Source organism: Hoplias malabaricus, chromosome 3 (assembly GCF_029633855.1).
Source record: "Hoplias malabaricus isolate fHopMal1 chromosome 3, fHopMal1.hap1, whole genome shotgun sequence".
In the NCBI taxonomy this organism is placed as follows: domain Eukaryota; kingdom Metazoa; phylum Chordata; class Actinopteri; order Characiformes; family Erythrinidae; genus Hoplias; species Hoplias malabaricus.
Window position 1 is genome coordinate 31,864,307 of NC_089802.1, and position 16,200 is coordinate 31,880,506.

General features: G+C 38.1%; 1 protein-coding gene across 3 annotated transcripts; it reads left to right on the forward strand.

The window, feature by feature from the left end:
• Window positions 1–3,052: 3,052 nt before the first annotated feature.
• Window positions 3,053–16,161, forward strand: LOC136690844 (serine/threonine-protein kinase tousled-like 2). 3 transcript variants are annotated; one of them, XM_066662898.1, is made up of 21 exons: window positions 3,053–3,412; window positions 4,852–4,934; window positions 5,703–5,774; window positions 6,006–6,069; window positions 6,281–6,324; window positions 6,469–6,567; window positions 7,487–7,588; window positions 7,841–7,933; window positions 8,143–8,253; window positions 8,531–8,667; window positions 9,740–9,892; window positions 9,977–10,043; window positions 10,300–10,397; window positions 10,920–11,001; window positions 11,651–11,742; window positions 11,866–11,955; window positions 12,271–12,440; window positions 12,945–13,083; window positions 13,507–13,618; window positions 13,701–13,808; window positions 15,052–16,160. In XM_066662898.1, the coding sequence occupies exons 2-21, from the start codon at window positions 4,857–4,859 to the stop codon at window positions 15,223–15,225; spliced, it is 2,085 nt and encodes a 694-aa protein (XP_066518995.1). In that variant the 5' UTR covers window positions 3,053–3,412; window positions 4,852–4,856; the 3' UTR covers window positions 15,226–16,160. The 3 variants fall into 3 exon arrangements, with proteins under 3 accessions (XP_066518995.1, XP_066518996.1, XP_066518994.1); XM_066662899.1 differs by having other exon boundaries at window positions 3,102–3,412; window positions 9,740–10,043; window positions 15,052–16,161; XM_066662897.1 differs by lacking the exon at window positions 3,053–3,412 and adding an exon at window positions 3,973–4,148 and having other exon boundaries at window positions 9,740–10,043; window positions 15,052–16,161.
• Window positions 16,162–16,200: the final 39 nt, after the last annotated feature.

The window sequence follows — 16,200 nt, forward strand, 5'->3', positions numbered from 1 at the left end:
GCAACTAAGTAAAAAAATCCAGTGTTTGGATGGGGGAAGTTTAACACTCTCCTACATCACCTTAACTTTTTGTCACATCCTGGCACTTTCTTGTTTGTTTTCCTATCTCCGCACATGGTTTTGTTTATGTTCATTCTCCGCCTTTGTCCCGCCTTCTTTTTCCTCGTTATCCGTGTCAGGTGTGTCTAGTTTGTGCTGTTATTTAAGCCCTCTTCCCTCACTTCCTGGTATCGGTCATTTTGTTTTCGTTGTCGTTTGTTTCTGGTTTCTCGTTCGCTCTCTTATTCCTTTCATGACCCTCTAGTTTGTTTGTATTTTGTAGCGTTTGTTTCTCTAGCTTGTTTCTCGTTTGTCGTGCCTCGTTCTGTCTCCTGCCTGTTTCACGCCCCAGTCTTGTAGTTTTGTTCCTAAGATTCCTAAGAACAATGCAAGGCACTTAAAGGGTACATTTTTGAACTAGAGGAGAAAATCCAGCTCCATTCTTGCTACAGGTCTGACAAGGAGCACTAATTCCAACTTATGGGGATATGTCTGCTCTAGATCAGATTGCAGATTTATCACAGCAAGTGGAACTTTTAGCCAATAGCACTGCCATGAGTTTTTGTAAAATCACAAAAGTGACAGCTGTTAAGATGATTGCCCACAAGTTGATGGAGAGTCTGATGATTTTAGTGCCAGTTGCATTCTGATTGGCTCTCTGTACATATGCGTACACGCACTTCTGTGTATCGGTTTGTTCTGGCTCTTACTGGTCCAACGTGAATCGCCTCCTTCTACACGTCCTGCCAAAATAGCAGACTTGTGATTGATCCTTTTGCATGTCAGTCAAATTTCTTTACCTGCAGTAGTAGGCATTACTTGGCCAAGTTAAGTGGCAAAAGGCCCAAGACCCTCTCTAGAGAATCTGTCAATGGGAGACTATAGGATACGTGGAGTAAGGATTTTTCTGATGGTGTTTAGGTTTTATTTAATTGGTGCAAAGCAGAAAGAAACAACTTAAAGAAAATTTAGTATATTTAACTATATTTACACTTGGAAATTCTAATGTCTGCTACAAAAGCATCCTTCCAATTTTCTCACGCAAAAACCTGATTAGGGAAACTCAATAGTTTTACACATAGTCAAAGATTATTTGTTCCAGTATCTAGCGATGGCGACATACTTAATTGACATTTTACAGTTTAACAGTTTGTATTGAGTGCTGTTCCCTTGGAATTGAGGGAATGTTGCCTGGCAATGATTCAAAATTCCACTTCACACACTCTTACAGGTGATAACAGGTGAACGATGTCTTTGTGCACACTATATATTGTATGCAGTTTATTCCAGTAGGATAAACTCAAATAAATAGAATAACAAATATTTAAAATAGAAAATCAACAACAGCATATCAACAGTGCATAATTAAGATATTTTAGATTGCAAATCTGCTATCCTACATATGGCAGAGTGGGGTTTGATTCCCTACTCAGGCAAACATCACACCACAATACACCCATCAAGTGACCTTGGGAAAGTCTCGTAATATTACACTTAACAAATAATTAAAACATAAAGTTTGTGTGGATAAGAGAATCTGCTAAATGCAGTAAATGAGTGCGAATGTCTGTTTCTATGCAAGCCTTATTTTTTCATTGTAGATGTAATGTTGCTGCCCTCTTCTGGCTTGATGACTCAAATGGCCAACATTAAGTTTTTATAAGACTGTCACTCAAGTCTCAAACACTTCACACCAGTGGAGGATGCTGGTCTTTCAAAGAGGGGAAGCTCAATTTCGGCCTACATCATAAAATGTGTCGGTTTATTTATACGTAAATTCTACCCTCCGTTCCTGTTCAAGAAAATGATCTGTGACCCTGTCGTACCAACAAGGCGTCTTTTCCAGGGACTTGACTAGTGTCCCCTCAATGGCCAGCAGAGCTAGGCTACTTAAACGACCTTGGCCCATGTGAAGTGTGTCCGTCTGTGAGTGCTTTGTGACGGTGCAGGGGCTCAGCAGCACCCGCTAGAAACTGATAGAAGTCAGAAAGAGTGATAGAAGTCAGTCTCCAAACACAAGCAGCTACAAAAACCCCACCAGAAACAGAAGCTCGAGTTGTCACTAGTCGTTTTAACAAAGAAAATGCCGCTAAGAGGATTCAGAAAGTCTGGTTCAACTCAGAACAGAATGAAAATACAATGCTCCCACGGATCTTTACACCAAAGGATCGCTGATTCGCTCATTTCGCTGTCAATCAAAAAGGGATTCCGCCTCAGAGAGATCATCCAATCATCATACAGAAGCTGAGCGTCCGGGCCAGCCGAGGCCAGCCCACTGCCCCATAGACCCCCAGAGACGATGAGCGTCCGAGGGGCGGGACAAAGCCCAGCATTTATCCAATCACTCGTCTCGTTTCACTGCACTTCGCTGCTTCGCTACTGAACTCTGTGGACGCTCAGCGTCCTCACTGTTCAAATCGCGTCTTTATCAGTGATAAGAAGCTGATTCTGAACAAAAGTTGAGCGCATTGTAGTGCATATTTATTCAGTGACATGTACACACAACAGTATACATTTGATCACTTAGTTTTTGACATTTTAGGGGAAGCTGAACTTTCATTGCAGTCTTAGAGCAATCACCACTGCTTCACACTGTGAGGATATGACTTATACATGTTAATGCTTGTATTAGTTATGTTATGTTATATTCATACATTATGTTTATCAATATATATCATAGATATATTTTAGAATCTGTCATTTTAAACTACATTTTGAAAAAATAAAACATTAAAAAGTTATTTTAACATCTACTGTCAGAGGCATACTAAATTTTATGGTTGCACCCATGTAGGGGACCCACCCTGTGCAGCATAATTACATTTAATATAATTCCAATTTATAAAATAAATGTTTAATTAATAAGTAACCGCTTTTAAAAATACTGTTTGATACTTTTGATTGTTAAAACGACAGGTCCTTTTAGAGGTGAAGAGGCTGACTCCAGCACTGGACACTGTTGTTTTCTAAATTTAACTCTCTTCAGGTTTCTTTGACAGATTCGAGAAAGAGTCGTCCAGAGGACATTTTATCCAAGAGAATGTATTGATATGCATCTTTTGGTTTCAATACATAACACCACAGGATGAAAATCTCAGAGAAACTCGGTTGTGTCCCTTCAAAGCTCCCAGCTGCGATTCAGCCTTAAACCAACAGGAGGAACATGGCTGCTGCTGCTGTGCTAACCTTCACCTAGCAAAGTTTCTGCTGCTCTCAAAACAACACACTTTTATTTCCTTTAATACGTTCTCTACTCTTTTCATTTCCACGTATGAGTATTTATTAAACATTAAAAAGCAAGACAGGTGGATATTGTTGCTTAAGGGGCTAACTGCCCCGAGAAGTTTCGATAAATACACCAAGGCTGCAGCAGGTAATAAACAAAAATAACGTTGTTACTTTAACAAAAAGCTCATAAGCTTAGCTTAGCTTCGTGGCGAATTGTTTTAAGCGTGTCTTAACATTAAACATGTTTAAATACGCTTAAGTAACGTTGCAAGGGTAGAAACCCCAATCTGTTTTGTCTCGAAGGAGCTATGTTTAACTTGTTTGGTTAGCATGCATGCAGAAATTGGCTTCTCTTTCCAATTCTCCGTTCCACCTTAAATTGTGCAGCAGTCGCATGTAACCGCTGCATCACTTAAGGTGGAGCGGGAAATTGGAATATGAAGCTTTCAGCGCTGGAAATTCAGTAGCCTAACCTAGATTTTCTTGTATGTTTGTAATTTTGAGAGCTAGATAAATTTATACTTGAAGCTAAAATTAATTCGACATTTATATATTATAACTGGCCTGTGTAAGAGTTAAGAATAGGTAAATTATTTTAAACTTGTTTAGACAACATGACAACAACAGTAATATTCAGCTTAAAGCTGGAGTGCTAAGATTGCCATGTTTACGAGTGGTTTTAGCAATTAGCTTAATGTTAGAACAGATTTTCGCCCAAGAAAGTTAGTTACGAGTTTGATTTAAAGACGTGCATATGTACATAGTATATTGAAAGAGGAGCTATTTAAATGTAAGCCCATAACTCGCATACTGATATTGGCCTACGAGGAGAACATGGCGAGTCAGTTAAAGTGAAGTTGTCTGGGCTTCTCTTAATGCAGGTAGCTATATTGTCTGTTTATTGAACACAAAGCCTTAAGTCCAGACTTGAAACAGCAGTTTTAGTTAAGTGTGATGCTTTGATATAAGAGTTGCAGTTGGATTTAGCTAGAGTGCTGATGTTTTTTCACTACCATTGTTTTGATAATAATGCCTCTACATTTGTGTAATCTGTTGGAAATATATTGGAAATAAAACCACCTAGAATAATTTTTCATAGAAATGAAATGCATACATTTGTATACTGTTATGAGTGCACATGGATGAAATACAGAATAGTTTATTAAAATATGTAAATATTTTTATAGAAGTATTGTGAACGCCATGGCTATGTAAGCCAATGCAACATCTGTAGCAATCATAACAGAATCGGGCAGTGTTCACATGCAAGTGAATTCAGTGATGTTGTGTCAGTATGAAAGGAATTAGTGGCTGGCTTCATGCATCTCAGATGATTTCAAGATATTTTACTGTGGCAGGCAAACCTAACAGAGTGGTGGTGCGCTCCTATCATCTCAGTCGATTTATTGTATTTTGGGTACCATAAAATCTAATATGTTAATATTATCATAAGGTTTTTAGTCTTAAACTATTTCTGACTCTGCAATATTCCCGGTGTTTGTAAAATCAGCCTGTGACTAAAAGCCTTTTGATTTTAAGACTCAGACTGTCTGACTTTAGTCTTGTATTGCCTTCTGTTTATAGGGACGATGGAAGAACTCCATAGTCTTGACCCGAGACGACAGGAGTTGCTTGAGGCCCGGTTTATGGGTGCTGGTGTTGCCAAGGTTTGTAGATCATTGCTGATAGGATAATAAGAACGAATCTCACTAAGACTGTTGTGATCTTGTGAGAAGAATGCATGTCTTCTGTAACTGCTTCATTTTGAGCAGGGACCTAGTGGGTCCCAAGCCTACCGTCAACCTGGAAAGTGTAGGGGGAAAGATGTTGAAATTTATAAACCTCTAGGGGTGATGATGCACTTCTCAATACTTTATGACCAACACCATGTCTGTTGTTATTGCTGTGTAAGCTAGAATGTTATATTGAATTCATGCCAAGTGCCAGTCGTCCATTGGGGAGTAAATAAATCCCCATAGCACAGGGCTTTGTAGTGGTGGATCTGCATTCTGTGGAGCAGTGAAGACAATGAGTACCTTTTACAAAGAGTTGGAATGAGCCAGAACTAATCATTCAACATTACTAATTGTCCTCACTAATGAAACATCACAAAATTGCTTGGCATTCATTAGTTGCATAATTCCATAATCGTAAGTTATTTATTTTAATAAGGCAACTTGTGCCACACACAACGTTATACATTGGCTGTGTGTTTTTGTTTGTTTGTTTTTTCTTTATTATAATAATAGCATTCAAAATTACAGCTGTCTTCAGTCAAAAATATTTAATTTTATGGCTTAGTCGGTTCAACATAACACATTGCGTCACTGTTATTACCCAGTACTGTCAGGGTCAATATGACCATCAGAAAAAAATGTTGTTGTATCATTCTCTAATGTTTTTTATTTATTTATTTATTTATTGATTTTTAACAGGGATCTAGTCAAAATGAGTCCTCCAACCAAAGCTTATGCAGCGGAGGGTCTTTGAGTGATAAAGAGCTTGAGGTGAGAACTGTACAAAAAGAAATTTCAGAATATCATAACAGCACTTGTGCTTGCATGTTGCAGAAAACCATGGTTAAGTAAATATAACATTTGGTTCCTAGTAGTACACCAGCTGAGATTGAGAAATATGTTTGTGAATCATTGTGTGTTATATTTCACCTGCAATTTCTGGTTAAATATACCGTAATTATACTGTGCACTCTTTTATACGCGTGTGTTTGGCACCCAAAGACCCCAGAAAAGAAAAGCAATGACCAGAGAGCAAGGAAAAGAAAAGGAGACAATTATGACCAGGGTAAGAAATGTTGTGTGTAAATTCTGATATGATGTTTAAAGTTAGAAAAGTGATTATATCAGGTTTGAGAGTGGAAACAAATAATATTTTTTTGCAGCAAATGCTGCTTCCCATAACTGATGATCATATGAGATGTCTATGCTGTAGAAATGGGATTTAACAGAACTTAGCTCTTTCCTACCTTCTTAGCTATTTTCTTTCCGCTTCACAGTGAAAGGAGCAACACGAGGGCCTAAAATCAGTGATTACTTTGAGGTGAGTGTTTGTTCAAACTGTTCTGTGTTTGCAAGCAACTTTGTCTCTGCTTTCTCTTCTCATTGTTTTTCTTTTAATCTGGTGTTTGTTCTCTGGTGCTTTCTCTTTCTGCTCTTTCTGCCTCGCTTTGTTGCTCTGTGTCAGTTTGCAGGAGGCAGTTGCCCAGGGACCAGTCCGGCACGGGGAATCCCACCGTTGGTACGCTCTTCTCCGCAGCACTCGCTCTCCAACTCGGCAGCTCCAGTGAGCACGCATATACACACGCTTTCACATGTAAACACACTCGCTCAAATCTGTGGTAATCAGAAAGAGTACAGGACAATTATGGTCCACTGATATATTTTAGAGAAGTTTGCCCCATGAAAATGATCGTGCACATGTTTGTTTTTGTTATGTTGTAATAGAAAGCACTTTATTTTGTCTTGATTTTGCAGAAAAAAACATAATGTGCAACTAGCAAATACAACACAATAAGCTGTACTTTTAATGAGTCTAATCACAATGGACTTTAAATCTCATGGTTTTAATGATGAACATGTAGTAATTAGTCCTTACTCGCAGTTTGTCCCTCAAGACCCAAGATTATCACCACGTTCTTGTTTAACTGCTATTAATGCAACATTTCTAAACAGCATATAACAATATTGTGAAACATGTATTTGTGGAAGAATACAGTGTGACTGCAATTATGCATCTCATGCTCTGTATCATAAACATGAAACAGATCAGAAGAAATGAAGGTGTAATGTTTGGAAAAATAAGGGGGAAAAAAATCCATATTCTAATTTAAAAATTCTATATATGCCGCAGCACAGAAAACAAAACAACACACTGCTAGACTTGGGCACAGGCATAGCTTGTTGTTTGTTCAACACTTAAAATGGCTGCCATTCAGTATTGCTCTGGATTTTTTCATTTTCTGAAGTCTCTGCTAAGCTGTTTGTTTGCTTTCACACACTCAAGCGTTGCTGCTTTGCCAATGACTGAAAGTAAACATGTGTGAACTTACATATCTATCAGTGTCCACACAAATATACACCAGCTCTGAGTCAGATTTTCAAGAGAAAGAAAAAAAATTATCATTGCTTTGCTTTGTCGTCGTCTTCTTTTTTATTGACATTTTAAACCTATACACTTCTTTTCTTCTGGTCTCATTTGATAGGTTCAGCAGAGCAGTCCTCCCACAGTCAGCGCTGTAAATCTGGATCTCACTGTGAGCTCAGGGAAACCTCTGTCTGTGAACCCCTCACAAAAAGCCACACAGGTGAGCTCCTAAAAAACATTATGTGAAATGTTTTAAGGGCCAGCCCTTTCAGAGGCTTTTTTTTTATAAATGCTCCTCATCTTGCTTGTAACTCACTTATTTTCTCACCCACCTATGTATTCACTCCTGCAGGTTTTATCAACATAAACAAGAAGGGTTTTTTATTCAGTGTTTTTAATCAATGACATTGTAATCTTGTTGACATACTCCTGTCTACAAATTAATTTTATTTGTATTTTTCAATGGATGTAGACGGATTTGACTATGGACAAGCTGCTTGCGCTAGAAATCAATAAGCAGTCAGACCTGGAGAAGAAAGAGGGCAGAATAGATGACCTGTTGCGGGTAAGCTGGATTATGAAAATGGGCTGGGCTTCTAGACTCTGATTAAGGATGGAGCTTATACCTCTTACTTTTTTTTATTTATTTTATATGTCAGATGTTTGTTCTTATTATGTCATGGATAATTTGCCTTTTGTATTTTTCAAACTAAGAGCCTTCAGTGCATACAAGGTCTTTGTTTGACAATGACAGTGTTATTTTTATATTTTCAGGCAAACTGTGATCTGAGACGGCAGATAGATGAGCAGCAAAAAATGCTGGAACGATACAAGGAGAGGCTCAATAAGTGCGTCACCATGAGCAAGAAACTTCTTATAGAGAAGGTGTGTGACTGGATGAGTTTTCATACATATGCAGATAAGTCCAGACTTAAAAAAGCGGTGTTCCTGATGTTTAGGCAGATGTTTTGTGTTTTTGTGGTGTCAACTCAGCCTTTAATAAGCGGGACAGCAGGTTTCACCGGGAGGTTATTCCCACTCTAATAATGACCAACCAAAGTAAAAGCCATTAAAATCAGTATAAAGACAGATTGAAAATTTGGGTTTACTTGATCAAGTTTGTCCTCTGATTTTGAGTTTGCATGTGTGTGTGCGTGTGCAGTCTAAGCAGGAAAAGATGGCCTGTCGGGATAAGAGCATGCAGGACCGACTAAGATTGGGTCACTTCACCACAGTCAGACATGGTGCTTCATTCACTGAGCAGTGGACAGACGGATTCGCCTTTCAGAACCTCATCAAGTCAGTCTCCTTTCTTTCTTCTGTTCCTGTTGACTTTTGTTCAAGTTTTCTTCAAAGCATAGAGCAGCCATTGAATGAAAGCGTCATTGTTTTGGAGAGATTCTTATTTTCATTTTTATTAGTTTTTTTTATATATATATATATTTTGGTTTTTAAAGATTAGTTATGTAGGATTTTCTGTATAAAATAAATAAATAAATAACAGGGAGTGTCACTGTCACACATTTCTTGAACCCTGCCTCATGTCCAGTGATTGCTGGTAGGCTACAGAACTACCAGGATCCTGAACAGGATGAAGCAATTATAGAAAATGATTGAACTAATTTAAATCCATTAGAATATCATTTACTAAATTGACCTCATGTAGTTTTTGCATTTAAGATTAAAAATTCTCCTAATTCAGAATACAATTATTAATATATAAACAGATTAAAATAATTCATATTTAATAAGGATGGACGATACAGGCAAAATTTATATCGCAATATATTTCTTAATTTTGGTCGATCCGATATAATTCTGATATTGATATGAACAGTACAAAATCCACTGAAAAATTTCCAAGAACAATTAGGAAACATCGCCATCCAACATAAACCTATTGGCTTTGTCAATATTAATATTACTTAATTTTTAATTGAGTGCTGAACTCACGACAGCGCCCTGTAATCAATGTCAGTCAGTGACACATACTGTAAATAGTGTATATTGAAAACGTTTTTAAAAATCATATTATTATTGAAACATTTTATATTGCAATATATATTGATATTGAATATTTATCCAGCCCTAATATGTAAACAAAGACTGCATTCAAATTAACATGCTGTGGTTTTATATGAAATCAGTCAGAATTGATCTGAAGTCTTTCATTCTAGGTAAATGTTAAAATCTGTTTTATATTGATAAACTGAAAACAAATGTGGGTTTTCGTAACTGCATTTTGGAGAGGTTGTGGGAACCCTGTATTTGTCTGTTCAAATAGAGCTGCTGTCAGTATTTGGAATTAATGCCTTTTAAATAAATCAAATTTAAAATTAATTATTGCGTTTTATTGTCTGTCTGCTGATAGGCAGCAGGAGCGCATCAATTCAGAGCGTGAGGAGATTGAGCGTCAGAGGAAGCTGTTAGGGAAGAGGAAACCGCCCTCTGCGGCCCAAACTCCACCCCTTAGCCTGGAGCCAAACAAACGCAAGAATAAGAGCAATGGAGTGGAGAACGAAGCGTATGTGTACTGTCTTTCAAACACTGTATTAAGCAATTTCTTGGCAATCTGTCATTTATTTAACAAAGGAATGTGTGTTTACAGGTTGTCACTTGCAGAGTATCACGAGCAAGAGGAGATATTCAAGCTAAGACTTGGTTATTTGAAAAAGGTAAGTCATGACTCTTGCTTAAAAAAACAAAAAGAATAAATAAAGAACTCCCTATTTTTGGACAGAATACAGTTCATAGATGTTTTTATGAAGTAAATGATCTTTATTTTTATATATTTATTTATTTAGTATTTTAAATTAAAAATTAAGTGAACTTTGAACCAAAGCAGTTCAAATAAATGAGGGTGAAATTTGAGAATTTTGATGAAATAAAATGATTATAAAAATTGACACTCCTGCTGTATGTGTTTTCCAGGAAGAAGCGGAGATTCAGGCGGAGCTAGAACGGTTGGAACGTGTGAGAAATCTCCACATCCGCGAGCTGAAGCGAATACACAATGAGGACAACTCTCAGTACGACAAAAACCTACACATTCTACAATACGTGTCCAAACATGAATTCCACTACAAGTTTCACCCACTGTGGATACAGACATTCAGATGCACACACAGCTTGTGTAATCTCTATACAAATTATGAAATAAAATAAATCCCCAGGCAAGGAATGTGGAACAGTACTCTTTGTGTTGGTGGATCTCCGTCCAATACCTTTGTGATGAGTTAGTGTTTATTGTCCAGAAATAATCCTCCAACCTCAAAACCTATCCAAACTAATGTTCTCATGTTTGAGTGACATCAACTCCTAAAAAGAGTGTTCAGTCATCTCAATTTTATATTCAGGTTGGTTTAGGGTTATACCAAGTGCCAGTGTGGGTAAAGGTAGGCGAGGGTCAGTGGAAGGGGGGTTATTGTAACGGGGGCCTGAATAGATTTTAAAAAAGCGGAAGCTGGTGCTGCAGCAAATACGAATTAATATGTTTATATGGCTATTAAGATGTAATAAGATTTTAAAAATACATTGTTTGTGTGTCTCAGGTTTAAAGACCATCCCACGCTGAACGATCGCTACCTGCTGCTACACCTGCTCGGTCGAGGAGGCTTCAGTGAAGTCTACAAAGTGAGATTTAAATCTTTAAAATAAAATTGAGATTGTTTATTGAGTTATAGGCAGATAACATTTTGTTTTTGTACATCATCCCTCATCAGTACAATCTGTTGTAAAGCCTTTCCTGAAGAGCAGAGGCCATTACTGCAGCAAAAGGGAACCAAAAAAGCCAGTATAATACATTTCAGAGGAAATGTATAGAAAGCTGTTTTTTTCATAAAGAGGCAAACATGCTGTTTTCACACTACATCGATTAAATTAGCAGACTTTGTTTTTCAGAATAGTCCATTTTTGAGAGACACCCCATCAAAAGGTGTGGTAACACTTGATATGTTAGTGTATATATATCAGTATCAGTTAAAAGACCTACATATTTCTATATACATGACATTAACACAAGCTACATCTGTAGTTACAGCACTAAAAAGTATGAAGTAGTAAAAGTGTCCATTTATTACAAAGATCCAGAATAATTCGTTTTCAATCTAAAGTGAAGAAAATGAACTTTAGAAGCAGAAGCAGGTCTTCATACTGAAGAGTACACACAATATTAGTAATCTAATTGTGCAAAGTGCTTTTTGAATATGACCATTTTAATGAGACACTGCTCAAGTTACAGCTTTGACAATTAATAATAAAACTCCTTGTTATTAATTTCCAGGCCTTTGACCTAACAGAGCAGCGATATGTGGCTGTTAAAATCCACCAGCTTAACAAGAACTGGAGAGAAGAGAAAAAAGAAAATTATCATAAGTTAGTGATTGCTTTTTTAAAATATTAAATCTACATATAATTCAAAGTGAACATTGAAAGTTAGTCTCTGGTGCAGAGTGTTAAATGTTGTAGAGTGACAGTATGTATTACATTGTTTTCAAGGCACGCGTGCAGAGAATACAGAATCCATAAAGAACTGGACCATCCCAGAATAGTCAAACTCTATGACTACTTCTCACTAGACACTGACTCGTGAGTGACTTTCTTTGTTTACGGGTTTGTATGTGGGAAATTATGGTTATAGCAGCGGATGTCATAGCATTTCTACACTTTGAGGTTGTAAGAACCATCTTTAATAAACAATCCTTTTTAAAAAATATCCATCATAAAAATAAATATCTTTTCAATATTATATTCCAGTTGTAGCATTCTCTCTGGTAATGGCCTGCACATATCCGAGAATATGTGTGTGTGTTTGTGTGTATTAAGGTGGTCTGTGGGGTCATGTTGGTATGACCAACTCAACTATTCTTTGTGCTGGATCTGAATGTGGGTTTCCTGGCCTAGGTTCTGCACAGTTCTGGAGTACTGTGAGGGGAACGATTTGGATTTCTACTTGAAGCAGCACAAGCTGATGTCTGAGAAAGAGGCACGTTCCATCGTCATGCAAATTGTGAACGCTCTGAAATACCTGAACGAAATTCGCCCTCCAATCATCCATTACGACCTCAAACCAGGTGAGATAATACAAGATGTGCCGAAAGTGATCTAGGTGGTGTCCTTGCCATGGAGCGTATTGGCTTTGCTCTCTCTGTGTGGGTGGGATGACCCTCTCTCATCACAAACACAATGCTAGCCAACATGGTTGTCCATGGTCGACAGGTAGTGTTGTCCAAGTGTGTTGAACTGTCCAATGGTGGTGTGTTAGTAGCATTATCCACATACATTGGCTCGTTGTTTAAAAACCTGCTACGCGTTAGGGCTTCCAGCTATTGTGATATTATTGATGTATATTTAAACTAAGATACACCCGGCAATATATCAAAATCACATTGGTGAATAAGGACTTTTTCAACCACAATTTTGTGATTAGTCAGGATACTCATTGCACACACAAATACAGTGAAGTGATTGGTTAGAGGGCTCATTTGCCTTTTGTTCACTATTTGTTGATAACTATGTTGTGCAGCACTGTTAAATCTATCTCTCATTCTCTCTCTCTCTCTCTCTCTCTCTCTCAGGTAACATATTGCTGGTTAACGGCACAGCATGTGGGGAGATTAAGATCACAGACTTTGGCCTGTCAAAGATCATGGATGATGATAGTTATAACTCTGTGGATGGCATGGAGCTCACATCACAAGGAGCAGGGACTTACTGGTACCAATCAACAATATGTACATTCTGTAATAATATTCATTTAGTACAATTAGTTTTCAGTAAAATATACTTGTATATATGTCTGAGGAGTGTGCTGTGTTTTCCCTGTGCCTGTGTGGGTTTCCTCTGTGTGCTGTGGTTTCCTTCCATGGTCTAAAGCACATGCTGCATTGGCTGTGCAAGTGTCCATAGGGGTGTGTGTTGCCCTGGCACCTCGTCCAGAGTTTGTTACTTCTTTGCACCCTTACAACAATAATTATGCAAACATTACACACAGAATCTTAGAAATTAGTTTTTAAAAATCAGTAAACCTTCAAAAGCAGTGACTAATTAGGTGTAAAAATGTGCAAATAAAGTGAGAATAGTATGTTTTTCTATAGCTTCTTTTTTTTCAGAGCCTAATCTCTTTTTTTTTTTGGTCAGGTATCTGCCACCAGAGTGCTTCGTAGTGGGCAAAGAGCCGCCTAAAATTTCTAACAAAGTGGATGTGTGGTCTGTGGGGGTCATCTTCTTCCAGAGCCTTTATGGAAGGAAGGTTGGTAATACACCATATGCATTCATACGAATGCTTTTTAGTTTTTGTTGCCTATTCTGATTGTTTTGTTCACACCGTTTAGCCGTTTGGACATAATCAGTCGCAGCAGGACATTCTCCAGGAGAACACCATCCTCAAAGCCACAGAGGTTCAGTTCCCTGCCAAACCTGTGTGCTCTCCAGAAGCAAAGGTACAGATTGGTTTAAAAACAAAAGCAACTAAGCAGTCAGCTTTCTGTCAGAATTCGTTCATTCATTTATTTTTTTCACTATTTTTACAAGTAAATAAAAAAAAAAAATCAACATTGAAATCTGGACTGTGGCTTGTGAAGACTGTCACTGAACAACATTTTAGGGCAAATAAAATGCATTCTTAGCATTTGTATGGAAAACTATGCAGTGAGATTATACTATATGTAATTTTGGACTTTTACTCTTGGTTGGTTAATAAATGTTGACAAAGAAACAGGTGCTGTCAGTTTCAGATTGTGGAAAGAAAATAGAGATGTTAATTCACATTGTGTCAGATGTGCTCCCATTTTTTTCAAAATCCAGCAGTGTGAATTTTCCAGACTTAATGGTGCTTTTCCACTGCATGGCTCTAGCTCTACTCGGCTCGGCTCTGCACGCTTAAAGCTTGTCGCTTTTCCACTGGCTGGGCCCCCCTGCGAATTGGAGACGGTGACGTTGCAAAACCTGTCTTCCAGGAATTGCTGGCTTTGCAAACCACAACAATGATGGCGGTAAACTTAGGCGCTGTTTACTCACCGTGTATTCGCGTGTTATTTTAGTTTTTTGGACTGAACACGGCTCCGCTCCCAGTTCTCACAGATCAGTTTTTCTTGTTGCACGTTCGGCTTTCACTGGAAATTTTCTTCAGCCATGGACCCAAGGAGCATATAAACCTCTTGAAAAAACACCTCGAGGTAAAGTTACGAGCTGCCGTTGTGAGTCCGATTAAAAATAAATGTGAAAGCTGCTGTAATTTAAGAGCTTTTACAAGCGGCGGGTTTGTGCTGGATTTGAATAAGCTTCGCATTTCGTGGCGATAGACATTTCTCTCTGGCCAATCAGCGCCCTGCAGGGTTTACATGTCACCATTTAGTACCTACTCAGCATGGTTGGAATCCGGAGCGAGGTGGGACTGAAAAATTAACCAGTTGCAGAGACCAGGACCAGATCTGGCCCGTGGAAAAGCAAAAGAGCCGTGCCAAGTCATGTAGATTCCATGCAGTGCAAAAGTGCCATAAGTTAACAGGTAGTAAACCTTCCATTTATGATGCTTTAAGAAGTTTCCCATCAGCAAGTTGTTTGTTCATGGAACACTAGGCACATCAATTAACACTGGAACATATTGAATATCATTAAAATATTTTGGAATAATTGTGTGCGCTCTGGTATTTGGCATTGATCGTATTCTTGTGTGGTTTACAGGCGTTTATCCGGCGCTGTCTGGCCTACAGGAAGGAGGACCGTATTGATGTGCACCAGCTGTCCAGCGACCCTTTCCTCATGCCTCACATCCGCAAATCTATCTGCACACCACCACCTCTACCACCACCTGGACCATCCACGTCAAACACCTATAACAACAGTGCCTCCAACTGATACCCAAATCCATGCCAGTTGCTGACCATGGAGAGCCAGGCAAATGTTTAGAGACCGCCTGGTTTTCTCTGACGAGAGAGACATGGTGGTCACATTAGGAAAGAGACTTGAGGACACTAAATAATACCCAGAACGTGTGGATGAGTACTTGCAATTGTGAGGGAAATGTTAAAAATTTGAGCCCCTGAAAAAATACACAGGAAACTGCTTAAAAATACAGACTGCAGAAGAACCGTGTAATTATGCTCCTCCAAAGTAGAGGATTTAAGAAGATAGATGCTTCTTATTCATGAGTTGCCCATTTCTGAGGCTCTGTTCAAAGAAAAGTTGGGGGATGGGGGAGGAAATCAGTTCTACATTCAGCTCATTTAATGACCAAAGTTCAGCTTGAGTTAGTTCAGGTTTTTTCTTTCTCTTTGTGTAACTTGTTCGTATTTTATGAACTGTTTTAATGGATGGTTTATTTTACAAAACCTTTTTTTTTATTCTTGGAATTTCAAACTGGAATTTTTTTTATTATTATTATTAGTCAGTACAAGTTGAAAAGGAAGAGCAGGATAACTTTCAGTAGGGTTTCACGTAACTACCTTTCAAACATTAAAACCAGTCATTTCTATATCTGATTTATAACTTTTGTTCTTTTCCCAGAGCCGCTCAGATCTGATACCTCTGATTCTTATAGCTACAAGAATCCACACCCTAGATTTGTTTTTCATTCTTACACTGATACCTCCACCAGTACAGGGAAGAATACAGAAAAGCAGCCAAATCTGGCATGTTTATCCACAGCTGATTTTAAACCTGTATTAAATCTCACATTTTAGGTATGAGGATATTTTAAGATTTTTTTCAACCATTTCTTGGTGACCTGAAGGGGACAGCCTTTTCAGATGAATTGAGCCAAAGCTCAGTTGTGTTTTTTTTTCCTTCAAATTTATTCAATTCTTTCTCAGTTTAACCTCGTCTTTGTGCTCT

Coding starts and splice junctions, on each gene's coding strand:
- LOC136690844 (XM_066662899.1), top strand. CDS start 4,857: ATGGAAGAACTCCATAGTCTTGACCCGAGACGACAGGAGTTGCTTGAG. Junction 7,589..7,840: donor CCTCACAAAAAGCCACACAG/GTGAGCTCCTAA, acceptor CAATGGATGTAG/ACGGATTTGACTATGGACAA. Junction 11,002..11,650: donor GCTTCAGTGAAGTCTACAAA/GTGAGATTTAAA, acceptor ATTAATTTCCAG/GCCTTTGACCTAACAGAGCA.